General features: G+C 44.4%; 1 protein-coding gene across 6 annotated transcripts in view; it reads right to left on the reverse strand.

Annotated features, from left to right (window-relative positions):
* Nucleotides 1-11,328: 11,328 nt before the first annotated feature.
* Nucleotides 11,329-13,931, reverse strand: part of MORC1 (MORC family CW-type zinc finger 1) — a 77,470-nt gene continuing 74,867 nt past the window's right edge. For 5 of the 6 annotated variants that reach the window (XM_053304823.1, XM_053304825.1, XM_053304826.1 and 2 more), the window contains 2 exons: nucleotides 13,675-13,857; nucleotides 11,329-12,006 (listed from right to left, as the gene is read on the reverse strand). In XM_053304823.1, coding sequence (XP_053160798.1) covers nucleotides 11,845-12,006; nucleotides 13,675-13,857 — 345 coding nt within the window. In that variant the 3' untranslated portion in view covers nucleotides 11,329-11,844. Of the gene's footprint in view, nucleotides 12,007-13,674; nucleotides 13,858-13,931 lie in introns of those variants that run through there. The other variant, XM_053304827.1, reaches the window with a different exon arrangement.

Genomic DNA, 13,931 nt, shown 5'->3' on the forward strand with positions numbered 1-13,931 from the left:
ACTTTAGCCCTATTCACATGTTATGTTCAACATTCGTACAATCAAGCCCTATTCAGACGCTAGGTTATACCAGTGTACAGATGTCTATGCACTTGTACATGTTTTTGTGTGTATGACTGTACCTGTGTTTAAAATCAATAATTTAAAATCAATAATTTTAAAAGTGAACCTGGGTGCAGACCCCCTGAAATGCGGGATACAGATAGGAAGTGTGCTGCTGTATCTGTGTTCAGCATAATGTGTGAATATCTGTACCTGAGTACACTGTATACGCATTGTACAAGTGTTGAGAACATAATGTCTGAATAGGCTGAGTGTATAGTGTTGGCATCATCTCATATTATGCGGGAGATGGCAATGGTAAAACCCCTCCTGTAATCTACCAAAGACAACCACAAGGCTCTGTGATTGCCAGGAGTCGACACCACCTCGACAACACATTTCACCTTTATAGTGTTCACAGGTACATTTATTCATACATTAGCTGAACACAGGTACAGCAGTACACTTCCTATCCGTACCATGCATTTGAGGGGCTTGTACCCAGGTTCACTTTTAAAATGAATGTAGGTATGGCCATTCACACAAAAACATATACCTGAGTACAGACATCTGTACATTTATAGAACAAAATGCCTGAATAGAGCTTTCATTTACATCAAAGCTCGAATATAGTGCACTCTGCCTTGAACTGCCTTTTTAAAGACAACCCCAAAGTCACAATTGGTTCAAAATGTAGCTGCAACAATGTTAGTGGGGACTACCGGACAACACATATCACACTGATTTTATACCAATTACATTGGTTAACATTTCATTTCCATGCCAAAATTAAAGTTCTTGTCATAAACTTCAAAGGCATAAATGGACTGGGTTACCTTAACGTTTGCCTTCACCCTTATCAACCTACCAGAGTCCTAAAATTTGTGCCATAGACCTTGCTTTCTCTCCCACTGCTAACTTGGATTCATTTGGTGGTCACCTGAGACAGGGCCTTCTTGGTTGTAGCATTGTAATTGTGGCCTTCCTCCCCTGAAGAGATCTGCCAGATTCCCAGGCTCTCTGTTTTTCAGGGAACCTTTAAAATGCTGCTGCTCCACACGGCTTTTATTAGCTAGCTGAACTGCAAATTGCGATTTCCCTGCCTTAGTTCTTGTCTCTGGCACAAACTCACCAGGTGGCCATAGGCCCTTTCAGCCTCAGGTCTCCAGTTGAAATATGGGTCTAACAAGCCGACCCCGCACAGAGCATCTGTGCGCTCTTTGGGGCCGGCTACCTCTCCCTCCCCCGCCGTTGCTACTCCTTGCTGGCCTCTGCGGCCGGCCTCCTCTCCCCCACCTTCTTGCCCAGGCTGCCGGCCGAGGCCCATGGCTCCGGCCGGGCCCACCGCCGCCCGCTTCTCCTCGGCTCTGGCCGGGCCCACCGCCGCCCGCTTCTCCTCGGCTCCGGCCGGGTCCACCACCACCTGCTTCTCCTTGGCTCACCTGGCGGCGGCTTCTCCTCAGCCTGCCCGCCCGGCGGCAGTGGCCGCTTCTCTTCAGCTGGCCCGCCCACCCGGCGGCGGCTTCTCCTTGGCCCGCCCGCACGGCATCGGCTTCTCCTCGGCCTGCACGCATGCCCACGTGGCAGCGGCCGCTTCTCCTTGGCCCGCCCACACCCCCGGCGGCGGCGGCTTCTCCTTGGCCCGCCCAGCGGCGGTGGCCACTTCTCTTCGGCTGGCCCGCCCGCCCGCCCGGCAGCGGCGGCTTCTCCTCGGCCCGCACGCCTGCACAGCGGTGGCAGCAGCTTCTCCTCGGCCCGCACGCCCACACGCCTGCTCACCCGGCGGCGGCGGCCACCATGGCCACCCACAGCCTGGCCGGCTGGTTCTCCTGTGTGCGCCTTACCCAATAAGGTGCCCCGCAGCCCAGCCAATCAGCTGGGCTGCCGGGACGCACGTTCGAAAGGCACACCCAGGAGAATTAAATATACAGATAATATTTACTTACCTTACAGGGCTGTTGTAAGGATCACATCAAATCAATAACATCTAGAATGCTTTGAACACTCAAGAAGTACTTTACAAATGCTAAGTATGCCTTGATTTTTGTGCAGCTAATTTTTATGGTCTTGCTGCTTTTCTACAGTTGGCTGTATTGTAGTGCATTTTATTGTTTAATATTGTATTGTAGTTTTTTGTCGGGGAGAGATAGGTGGGCTAGTCCTACTTCTAAATGAATATTGTAATTATCATTGTGAAATGATATTTTAAAGCAGGGGTTCTCAACCTGTGGGATTCCATATGTTGCTGAACTACAAATCCAATCATCCCCAGCCACAATAAATTATAGCTGGGGGTGATGGGGGTTGTAGTTCAGCAACATCTGGAGTACCACAGGTTGGGAACCCCTGTTTGAAAGGGCTAGAAATAAAATATCTCATCAAATTTTGCATAAACAAAAAGAGTCAGCAATTCAATAAATCAAGCAAAACTTCTGTTGGCAACATTGCACAACGATTAAACAATCTACTGTCAGCATCTGCATATAGATTTCCTGGGTAATTGGGATCCCATCACAACCACCTGCACTGCGTATGCACGGAGAATGTCCTAATACCATCCCTGTCGGCTGCCCTTTCAAAGTAGGAACAGGGCTGTTCTTTGGGCATGGCAAGCAGGGTGACCGCCCCGGGGCCCGCTCTTTTAAACCCCATTAGAATTAACTGGAAGGGGGCCTCTCACTGGTTGATTTGCCCTGGGCCCTGCACCCTGCTAGGGCTCTCTAAGGATACCCCTCAGTAGGAAGCTTTACTTCTGGGAGGGCTGTCAATGGGAAGGATGGGGCTGTTGGTAGAAACCATCATGCATGGAACAGCACATGAAGGCAGGATTGCAAAGGGAAACTGGATCATGTCAGTAACATACATGTGATAAACGTGTGGTCAAACAAAGGCATGTGTCTCTCTCATTAAAAAGTACACGGTGGGTGAAACAGTCCCCTTGAAGGTGGTCTGTTTTTACCAAAAGAGTGGTTTTCATTTAAGTCTAGAGATCCATTCACCCACAAATGTGGGCTAGGAAGTTGTGGCTTCAGATTCTTTCCAGGCCAACAAAAACGGATTGCATGGTCTTGGGCGCAGGGTAAGACTTCATTTCAGTCTCCCTGTCTTTAAAATGGGAATCATACTTGCCTACCTTACGGAGCTGCTGTTTATAGGTTTTATCTTAGATGTCTACACAACTCTGTATAGTGAGTACTGTAGAAATTAAGGATAACAAAAGTTTTTACACTGACTAATAACAGAAGTGTAATTCATTACCATGGTTAAAAAAAAAGTCCTCTTCCCCCAACTCCAACAAAAATTTTGTATTTCACAGCAGAAACTTATATTTTCTAACATATGGGATAATTTCCTAGGAATTACTGAACAGTTTATGTGATTTGACTAGAAAGAATTTGGTTCCTAACATGTATGCATGACAGCCATTTAAAAATTTTTTTTGATTATGACATTTCATTATGTCACATTATTATGACATTTCATTTTGAAAGAACCATTTGGATTATAAACCAATATGTTGCCCATTCGTTTCCAACATCACAATCAATGATACAGTACAACGCTGGTATACGATTTAGAATTACATTAAGAATAATTTAAAAGTAATTGTATATCCAAAGTACATTAGCAATGTGAAAAATGTTAATGTGGGATATTTTTCCTTACCTTATTCATATCAAAGGTTTGAAAGACTTGTTCAACGTATTTATTAGCTTCCGGAGTGAGTCCCTGTAGACCCAAAACTGATTTAAATTCATGTAGGCAAAGCTGTCCAGATGGGCATTCCCTCATAAACTTTGTATACCAGTGGTGGATTTCCATAGCATCTATATCATCTGTTGAGCCATTGGCACCCATGATGACCAACATTCCAAGTATCCCCCCCCCCCGCTTTTTTAAAAGTATATTTTCATCCAAATGCTCAGGCTTCACAGTTGCAAGGGCTTTGCTCACAACTATCATTCAAACACTAACTTGCCATATTAAGAAAGAGCTACCATAAACCTCTTTACAGATCACTGCAGAGATAGGCTATGTATATATAGCTTCCTAGCAAGATTACCTTCAGTACCCAGCAAGAAGGTTTTCTCAGTGGGTGGCAGTCTTTCCTTAGCCAACATGGAACAGTACGATGCCTCTTATGAATTATTGTATTGACATATAGACTATCTCAGCTATCTTGTCTGTGGGTATTGCTTTGGTTTGTTTCCTTAATTATCCATGAGGATAGCCTCACTTGGTTTGAGAGGAGCTGATGCACTATGCAACTAACCTCTTTTGCTTGAACATCTGGTTGAACGATGGGACCTTGCAATTTGATTGCATTTAAGTGCAAGTGCATAATGGCTTGCTTCCATTACCTTGGCAACAAGGGCATTAATAAGTCTTTTGTGCTCAAATATTAGTTCTAATGGGAGCTTCCCTTATGAGTTCCATGGTAGCTGCGAGACCCTCATTGTGGAAGGGGACTACAGCCAAGGAAAACAAGTTCTCCTCTTCCCTGCTACAGTCTCAGTCTGGATTTTCTCCCCTACAACTGCTTTTTAGAAAAAAGATGAAATGTAAACATCTTTTCAGTGGGCTTGTTCTCATGATAAAAAACAAGGTAGGAGGAGCCTCCAGCCTGAGTAGGAGAGCTGTATCTGCTCCCAATTGGCAGTCATGTGTTTGTAAGATCAAGGTGGGGTGTGTGTGTGTGCAGGGGGTGATCACAGCCAACCCACACTACGTCCCTAACTTTTTATCCAGGGTGGACAAAAAGCCAGGTCAGACAAAAGAATTTCTTCACATAATGCATGCACCTTATTGAATTTTCTGGCAGAAGATGTGCTAATGGCTATTGATTTTTATAGCTTCATTGATAATAAAGACATTGAAGTGGTGGATAGTTTCTGCCTTTTAGGATTGACCATCAACAGTAAAGGATCTTGCAGCCAAGAAATATGCTGCCGACTAGCACTTGGTAGGGTTGCAATGAAGGCCTTGGAAAGGATATTAAGATGCTGCGACGTGTCTACACCTACAAAGATTAGAATTGTTTGGACAATGGTTTTCCCCATGACACTCTATGGATGCGAAAGCTGGACTTTGAAGCAAGATAGAAAAAGTATCGATGCTTTTGAACTTTGGTGCTGGAGAAGACTTTTGAGGATACCATGGACAGCCAGGAAAACAAACAAATGGATCCTAGAACAAATCAATCCAGAATTTTCACTCGAGGAACAAATGACCAGGCTCAAACTATCATACTTCTGAAACATTATGCGAAAACCCGTGAGAGGTCCATAATGCTGGGGGAAGTTGAAGTAAAGAGAAGAAGACGACGACCAGCAGCAAGGTATATGGACTCGATTACGACAGCAATGAATGGGCACCACAGAGAGACCTTAAAGGCCAAGTTGAAGACAGATCATCCTGGAGAGAATCTACCTATGTGGTTGCTAAGAGTTGACACCAACTTGATGGCACTCAATCAATCAATCAATCAACCAATCAATCAATCAGAGATTAGACACAATCATGGAGGGTCTATTGGTGACAAGGAGCCATTACAATTCAATGGGACTTCCTTGTTTCTCTGAATACCAGGTTGCTGTTGTCTTTGTGCCCTGGTTGTGGGCTTCCTGAAAGTATTTGGCTGGCCAGTGTTGGAAACAGAATGCTGGGCCTTTTTTGGGTTTTCATACCTTACACACCCACGGTCTTATGCTGTCCCAGGTAAATTGGAAACGTGCTGCCCTCCTATTGTGACTTACTGTATTTTGTGTGGCACAGTAAGAACACATTAATGTTAAATGAGTTAACCAGGATACTATATTCTTATTTTCATTTTTAATTTAAATAACTATCACAATATTGTGCTCCACAGCAGATACTTTGGGCACCATTACTAATGGAGAAAAATCCCCATTTTAGCTCTAAGTGTAGGCATCCTTGGCTCTCCAGCTGTTGTTGAACTACAACTCCCATCATCCCTAGTGGCAATAGAAACGTAGGAAGTTGTCGCCTTATATCCAGTCAGGCCATTGGTCCATCTAGCTCAGTACCATCTGTATTGACTGGTGGCGGCAGCAGCTTAACCAAGGTTTCAGGGCGGAGTCTTTCCCAGCTCTACCTGGAGATGCCAGGGATGGGACTTGGGAATGAGGATGATCCAACAACATCTGGAGTGTCAAGGTTGCCTAACCCTGCATTAAGAAGTGGATAAATACAAAGGTGTGGGCAGCTTCTCTTTCCAAGACTTTACATTGCTGAGGGGGGTGGGTCACCCCTGGAACTCTGGCACCCCAGATTGCCTGCTAATAAGTGTCTATGGCTGGCCTAGTTTACACAGTGCACAGAATAGATGTAGCTTTGTAAATATGATCTCTGTACAACAGGAAATAGATGCAAATGTTCATGACATTTCTTTAAGAAGGCTTAACTTTCAAAGGGGAACCTGAGTGAAATTGCCTCCCCCAAATTAAGCCTGGAACAGACTCCCTCCTACAGTTGTTTCCCTCTGGGAAGTATGAATTGTAAGAAGAGGGAAGGTGCCTTTCTGAGACTCTGACCTTAAAACACTTTTGAAAACGGCACTCTCTAGTGCGTGTCATGTGGTTTTAACAGACTGTAAGCCTATAAAAGAGATTAAAAACAGCTGAACATCCTCAAGAAGCGTGGAAGTGAGTAGGGTGAATGAAGTGGACAACAGGAGCAATTCTAGTTTGGAGTCTTTGAAAATGTGACATTTTCAGGAGTGGGTGGATGGCTGCACACTAGTTCGGAGTATTTGCTTTAGAAAAAATAAACCTGATGCCATAAATAGAGAAGTGCTGTGCTGAAACAATAATGAAAAATATCCCAAATGTATATACAGACTGATACAGATAGCTTTTTGGAAACTAGAAGCAGAGGCATTTTGTAGACTTTTTCAAATACAAACTGAGTTCTCCAACAGAGCATACTGTATTTACCTGAATTCAAGACAAGGTTTATCTCAAGTCCTTTGATGTTAGAAATCAGGGGGTTGACTTCCTCCAGAAGGAGCCTTTGAAAACTGCTTGGCATCAAATGCAATACAGTCGTCCCTGGCTAACCCTGAGGGTTCCGTAGAAGCAAACCCCTGTGGTTGGCAAAATTGCAATTGGCAAGACTAAGAAGTTTATGGGAATCAGGGGGTTAGGTTAATTGCAGCCCCTCACTCTCCTCCTCCTCCCCTTAGCCCTCCACCCACTCCACCTTACTCTCCACCAGTTCTGTGTGCTGAAGAACCACGCAGTCACGGCAGAAGGAGTGTAGCACCAGTGAGGGGATGGAGAAATGCCTCTGCCCCAGCTCCAGAGTGTGGGTGTGGAGGAGAGAAACTGTGGTGGCAGGAGGAAGGAAGGAACCAAACAGCCAGCTAGTAGTCACAGCAAGTGGGGAGGAATGTTTCTGCCTTGACACATGCTAGGGGTGTGGAGGGGAAAGAAACCAGGACTGGGAAATGGAGCTCTGCAGGCTGGCAGTAAACTCTCTACTCTCTCTCACCTGTTTCTCTCACTCTTTCTTCTGCTCCTATACAATATCCCAATACATTATGGTGTGGCCACATCTGGAGTACTGCGTACAGCTTTGGTCACCGTATCTTAAGAAGGACATTGTGGAACTGGAAAAGGTGCAGAAGAGGGCAACCAAAATTATCAGGGGCCTGGAGCACCTTCCTTAGGAGGCTAGGCTACAGCATCTGGGGCTCTTTACCCTGGAAAAGAAGTGAATAAGGGGAGACATGATCGAAGTGTATAAAATTATGCATGCAGTGTAGTGGAGAGGGTAGACAGAGAAATATTTTTCTTCCTCTCTCACAACACTAGAACCAGAGGTCACCCCATGAAACTGAAGGTTGGGAAATTTAGAACCGACAAGCGGAAGTACTTTTTCACACAGCGCATAATTAATCTATGGAATTTCTTGCCATGGGATGTGGTGATGGCCACCAGCTTGGATGGCTTTAAAAGGGGTTTAGGCACATTCATGGAGGACAGATCAATGGCTACTAGTCTGATGGCTGGGCCATCTCCAGTTGCAGGGGAGCAACAATACCAGTTGTAGGGGAGCAACAGCAGGAGAGAGGGCATGCACATACCTCTTGGCTGTGGGCTCCCCAGAGGCATTGGGAGGGCCACTGTGTGAAACAGGATGCTGGACTAGATGGGCCGCATGCTTGATCCAGCAGGGCTGTTCTTATGTAAGAAGGTGGAGTACTCAGGGATACTGGGGACCTGATTCTCTTCTCCCCAGTTCGCCAAGTATCTTTGCTGCCATTCTTGCTAATTTCCTCTGTAAGCAAACAGATGATTAAGACTGGGCATACTTAATATGCCACACCAGGTCACTGCTTTCTTGTATCAACATTGCCTTGCTGTTATTTTGGAATTGCAGGGTAAAAGTGTCGAGATAGCACAGTGTGTACTGAGATCTCTACTTGAAGTGAATACAAAACAAAGAGATCTAAACTATGTACACATACCACATTTAATGTACCGTTGTTTAAGGCATAACTGAATACAGGAGATCCTCTGTATTCATGGGGATTCTGTTCTCCACAATTACTGCAGATACAGAAACCATGAACACTAGTCATTGGGGCAATGGGATTGCGAGGGTTAAGTTGCCAGAGGCCAAAAAATATGGGGAGGGGGTGTTTTTTAAAAGGGCAAAATAAAGTGCCCTACCATGCTTCTCAGGCCTCCAAAGATCCAGCAATGCCCAGCAGAAGTCAGAAATAGTCCTTTTAAAAGTATTGGGGGGGGGGGTGTCAAATAATTGAGGCACAAAATGGCTCCTTATCACAAAATGGTGGCTAGAAATTACCTCTGTGGTCATTTCCAGCTGCCTCCAACCCACAGATATGTAAAATTAACCCCCTCTGCCAGTTTTTTTAACATTTGTGCCAAGGTTGGGTAAATTTGGGTATCAGTCACCAAACTACGGCTATGCGAAACTGTGGGTGGTGGATCTGCGTATAGTGAGTTTACATATCACCTTTATGTAAAATTTTATAATAGCTAATAACAGTAGATACAAATATTATAAAATCCACAAGAAGTTCACAACAGTGACCCAGTGACCTACATTTTGAATCAAGTGGAAATATAGAAGATTCTTTGAGAAATCCTTGACTGTAGAAGCTTCCAAACAAGATGTGGAAAATGAAGTATCATTATCACAAGAACTACAGTTGTCCCCTGCCAACTGTGGATTTGTCTAACACGGTTTTAAGTATATGTGACTGGATTTCTGTAAGCAGTCTCTCCTACCACAAATTAAGCATACGTGTGTTTCCTGAGACAGAGAGGAGAGGAGAAAGACCCACTCTCCCCGCTTACCCTCCCCAGGTGGGTCTCTGTGATCGTGAGACCCGCCTCCTGGGGTCCTTGCATTTCTTTTGCCAGAGTTTATGTTCCTTCCTGTTCTCTTCATTTAGGCAGGGCTTCCATTTTCTGAAGGAAGGCTTCTTCCCTTTTATAGCTTCCCTGACTCTACTGAACTTGGTGGTACCTTTCCTCCTTCTTGGTATACATTCCAACTGTGTTTCTAGTTCTAGTACTGTGGTTTTAAATAAGTTCCATGTTTTCTGGAGTGATTTGACCCTCCTGACTTTCCCTTTCAACTTCTTTCTTACCAGTCCCCTCCTTTTTGAGAAGTTTCCTCTTCTGAAGTCCAGTTCATCTGTGTTGGACTTCCTTGACAATTCTCCACTTGCATATATGCTGAATTGGATCACACTATGGTCACTGCTACCCAATGGTTCTGCAACCCTGACATCTCACACCAGGTCCTGGGCACCACACAGAATTATATCCAAAGTCACTATCTCTCTGGTTGGTTCCGCTACTAAATGTTCTAAGGCACAGTCATTTAGCACATCTAGAAATGATTACCTGAATGTGAATTTACCCAGTCTATGTGTGCATAGTTGAGAAAGGAGCAATCAGTAAGGAAACAATCAGAATTAGCAAAGATATGAGAGAAGGGGGAAAAAAATCACTGCCTGGAGCTTTCAAGGACAGAAAAGAACTGGGCGGGGTTATCCCCCTCAGGTTCAAGTAGGCGTAGCTTTCTATTTCTATCCAATCAACTGTCCTGTCTTGGAGCTTATGGGAAGGATAACCCAGAGGTGTCCTCGGTCCCAGCAACAGAGAACACCCATTATTACTGCCCTGTCTCTCTTTGACGCCTCTGATTTGTTTCCAGGTCACTCTCACTTATTTGTCTCCAGGTCACTCTCAGCGCTTTGATTCGGAGGGTGTTAGCAGGTCCCTAGTAACACATTTCCTTTCAGTTCTCGTAATGTTCTAGGGAAGCAGAGCCAGAAACAATAGCAATTGCAGTGGATATCAGCCCAGGTGAGGAAACCCCATAGAAACAGCTAGCTACTGACCATAAGCTCATAGTTGCTGGTTTTGTAGTCTATTTCAGAGCAGCCTACTGTCAGTGGGGCAGGGGTGTGTGTGTCCATGTCAACCGCTGTGGACCAGAGGCAGCAACACTAGCAGGAGAACTCAAGGAAAAAGACTTCCTGCATTACTGACCCACGTGTATGCCTCCAAATGCCATTACCTCTGAGTTTAAGGGTTCTGGAACCTTCTTGCTTAGAGCAGCAGAAGCACAGTTCAATAGGACCTGGTAAACTTGGGAGAGGACTCTGAAAGTCATCTGCCCCCCATACCCCTGTTTGCTACCACCACAGTTCAGAGGAGCAGAGCCAGCAGCCACATCAGTTCAACATCAGCCTGGGTGAGGAAGCCTCCCCCAGAGACTAAACACATCTGGTTGCTGATTTGGAGGGAGGGCAGTTCCGTGCCCCCTGCTGAAGATCTGATGAACTCTTCATCACCAGCAGGATTCCCTCACCAATGCTCCAGTAGCTATTGCAGGAGAATCACTGATACTATCTGCTCAAGGCAGCAGTGGCAGCAGGAACACCAGATGGACTGGGAACATCCAATTGCCCCCACTGTCAGCCACCATTTTCAGGGAAACAGAGCTGGAAGCCCCATGAGCCCACAGATAGCACCTTTTATTTTGGATCTGTCATTGTGAGGTAAATATAATAAGCTTATTAATCTGACTGAAAACCATTATGGATGAAAAGCGGTAAACAAATATTGAAAAATAAAACAATCAAAATGAATCTTAGGACTGTTTATATTAAGATATGAACACATTACCGGAGGAATGTACTTAAAATAATCCCTGTGGATTTAATGCCTCAGAGTGTATAAACACATGTCAATTAACTTCAATACTTGGAGACTCAAGGAAACTGCAAATTATCTTCTTTTATTATGCAAGATAATTTGTTATCAACAATATCTTAAAATGAAAAGCTTTCATTTTCACTAAAAAAACACACCATGACAGTATTAATATTGCTACAAGCAACCATGTGACTAGTGGGGTTAATACTTCCAAACAAAGAGAAATGACATTTAAAAGACTCCAACATAAATGTTCAGTACCTCCACAAATCTGTGGGAATACTTGCATGGTTTCAACAAGCACTTCTGTTGAACCAGCTCTGTGCATTTCAGTGGGCCATGTGAACGTTCCATTTATGTGACTGAATGCTGCACACTGCTTGTGAGATTACTCCTAGTATAACCAAAACATGGTAGTCAAAATAAATAAATAAGTGAAAGAAAAATGAAGAAAAGAAAAGAAAATGTACATGACGACATTCTACCCATTGCAAGCTCCTCCACTACAGAGTTTAAGACTTCTGAAGGAGATTTTTGGGGTGGATTGTGTCCTGCCCATTATATTTTTACATATGCATTACATAGTGTTAAAAGATGTTTCGCTTTCTTCACCCAGCCGTGCAGATATGCTTGCTTCAGTGGTGCAGGTGTTCACAATGGCAAATGTACTTAGATTTTCTTGGAGCAGAAACTCTTCCAGGTAGCTATCAATGTCTTCCAGGTTATTTATAAGAGGATGCTGAAACAGAATCCATGCAATAAGACATCACAACATTTAGAGACACTCCAGTGAGAGAGTTCACCAGAACAAGTAGCCCTTGAAACAGCAACTGAGGTTCAAACTACGTTATGCCCAACTGTATGTAACAGTAGCCCAGACACAACTGTTAGAAGAGGAAAGGCAAATTATGCATTTGGAATTGCATGGGGGGAAAGCAAATGGGGAAGGTGATTTCCATTTTTTAGGATGTCAAAGGAAGTATGAGATAACTCAATATAATAAGCATATCATACAATCATAGGGCAGGGTTCACATGATTGATCTAATGTCAGCTCAGTGGGAATCTTGAGATTCCTGCGGTGTGTGTGCACCAATGGTCTAACTCAGTATAAGGCAGCTTCTTCTGCTATGCTTCCTAACTAACTAAAGGAAGCCAGTGAGGGGCTAGTGGTTAGAGTGCTGGACTAGGACCAGGGAGACCTGAGTTCAAATCCCCATTCAGCCATGATACTTGCTGGGTGACTCTGGGCAAGTCACTTCTCTTCATTCATTCGATTTCTATACCGGCCTTCCAAAAATGGCTCAGAGCGGTTTACACAGAGAAATAACAAATAAATAAGATGGATCCCTGTCCCCAAAGGGCTCACAATCTAAAAGAAACATCAGATAGACACCAGCAACAGTCACTGGAAGTACTGTGCTGGGGGTGGATAGGGCCAGTTACTCTCCCCGTGCTAAATAAAGAGAATCACCACGTTAAAAGGTGCCTCTTTGCCAGGTTCTCTTTCAGCCCAACCTACCTCACAAGGTTGTTGTGAGGAGAAACTTAAGCATGTACATCACTCTAGGCTCCTTGGAGGAAGAGTGGGATATAAATGTAAAATGAAAAACAACAAACAAACAAACAAACAAACAAAAACTTAGGATATGAGACCATTGCTTTGCATGTTGATGGTCCCAGGTTCAATGCTTGGCATCTCCAGGTGCAACTGGGAAATACCCCTATCTGAAATCCTAGAAAGCTGCTGCAAGTTAGAGTTGACAATACTGAGCTAGAAGGACCAATGGTCTGTCTTGGTTTAAGGCAGCTTCCTAGGCTATATCCCCATGCATCTTACCAAGCAGATCAATCAACTGATTAAACATCACAGCCCTACTAGAAATAAAAAAGGGATCCATTCTCTTTTCTCAAATATAGTGGGATACACAAGTATAGTGGCTGACACCCAGAGCAGGCAACTAGGAAAACATATAGAGCTGCATCCCTGTGCAGAGGTTACTCTGGACCCAGCTAGTGTCTTGCAGAGCAGCAGAGCATGTGTGTATGTGTCAGAGAGCAATTTTCACTGTTCTCCCCCTGCTACCCAAAGGGGCAGTTCTTGGGGACATATTTTTGGAAGGCAAGGCATACTTGGGCACGGGAGGGCAACAAATACAGCATCCCCCACTCCCCACATGTGCTCTGTTGCTTGGCAAGACTCTGGCTGAATCTAGAGAACAGGGACGCAGCTGCATGGCACCTCCAGTTGGCTGCTCAGGATGTCCCCTGGTGCCCCTACTTTGTATAATATCTGGACAAGGCTAGTGAGAAACAACATGGTGAGAGGAACACCCTTCTCCCCCACACCCCCAATACAAAAATGTGGAAAACACTCAATAGCCCTAGAATTAAAAAACAGGACTTACTCGGTCAATTTTCAGCAGCAATTTTGCTAGTTTCCCCCAGAGATGTTCAAGTTTTTCTTGTTCATCCTTTATTTGTAACTCACACAAAGCAATCTTCCCTTCAATGGCGTGGGCAATTTGAAGGGCACATTGATTTACAGACTGGATTTTTTCAGCAAATCGTCCTTCATATTGTGAAAGATACTGAAAAACACATACAGTACACTCTTGATATTTATTGTACAGTTTTAAATATGGTTTTCTCATTTACACGCCAC

The sequence above is a fragment of the Hemicordylus capensis genome, chromosome 3, assembly GCF_027244095.1.
Source record: "Hemicordylus capensis ecotype Gifberg chromosome 3, rHemCap1.1.pri, whole genome shotgun sequence".
NCBI classification, from domain to species: Eukaryota; Metazoa; Chordata; class Lepidosauria; order Squamata; family Cordylidae; genus Hemicordylus; species Hemicordylus capensis.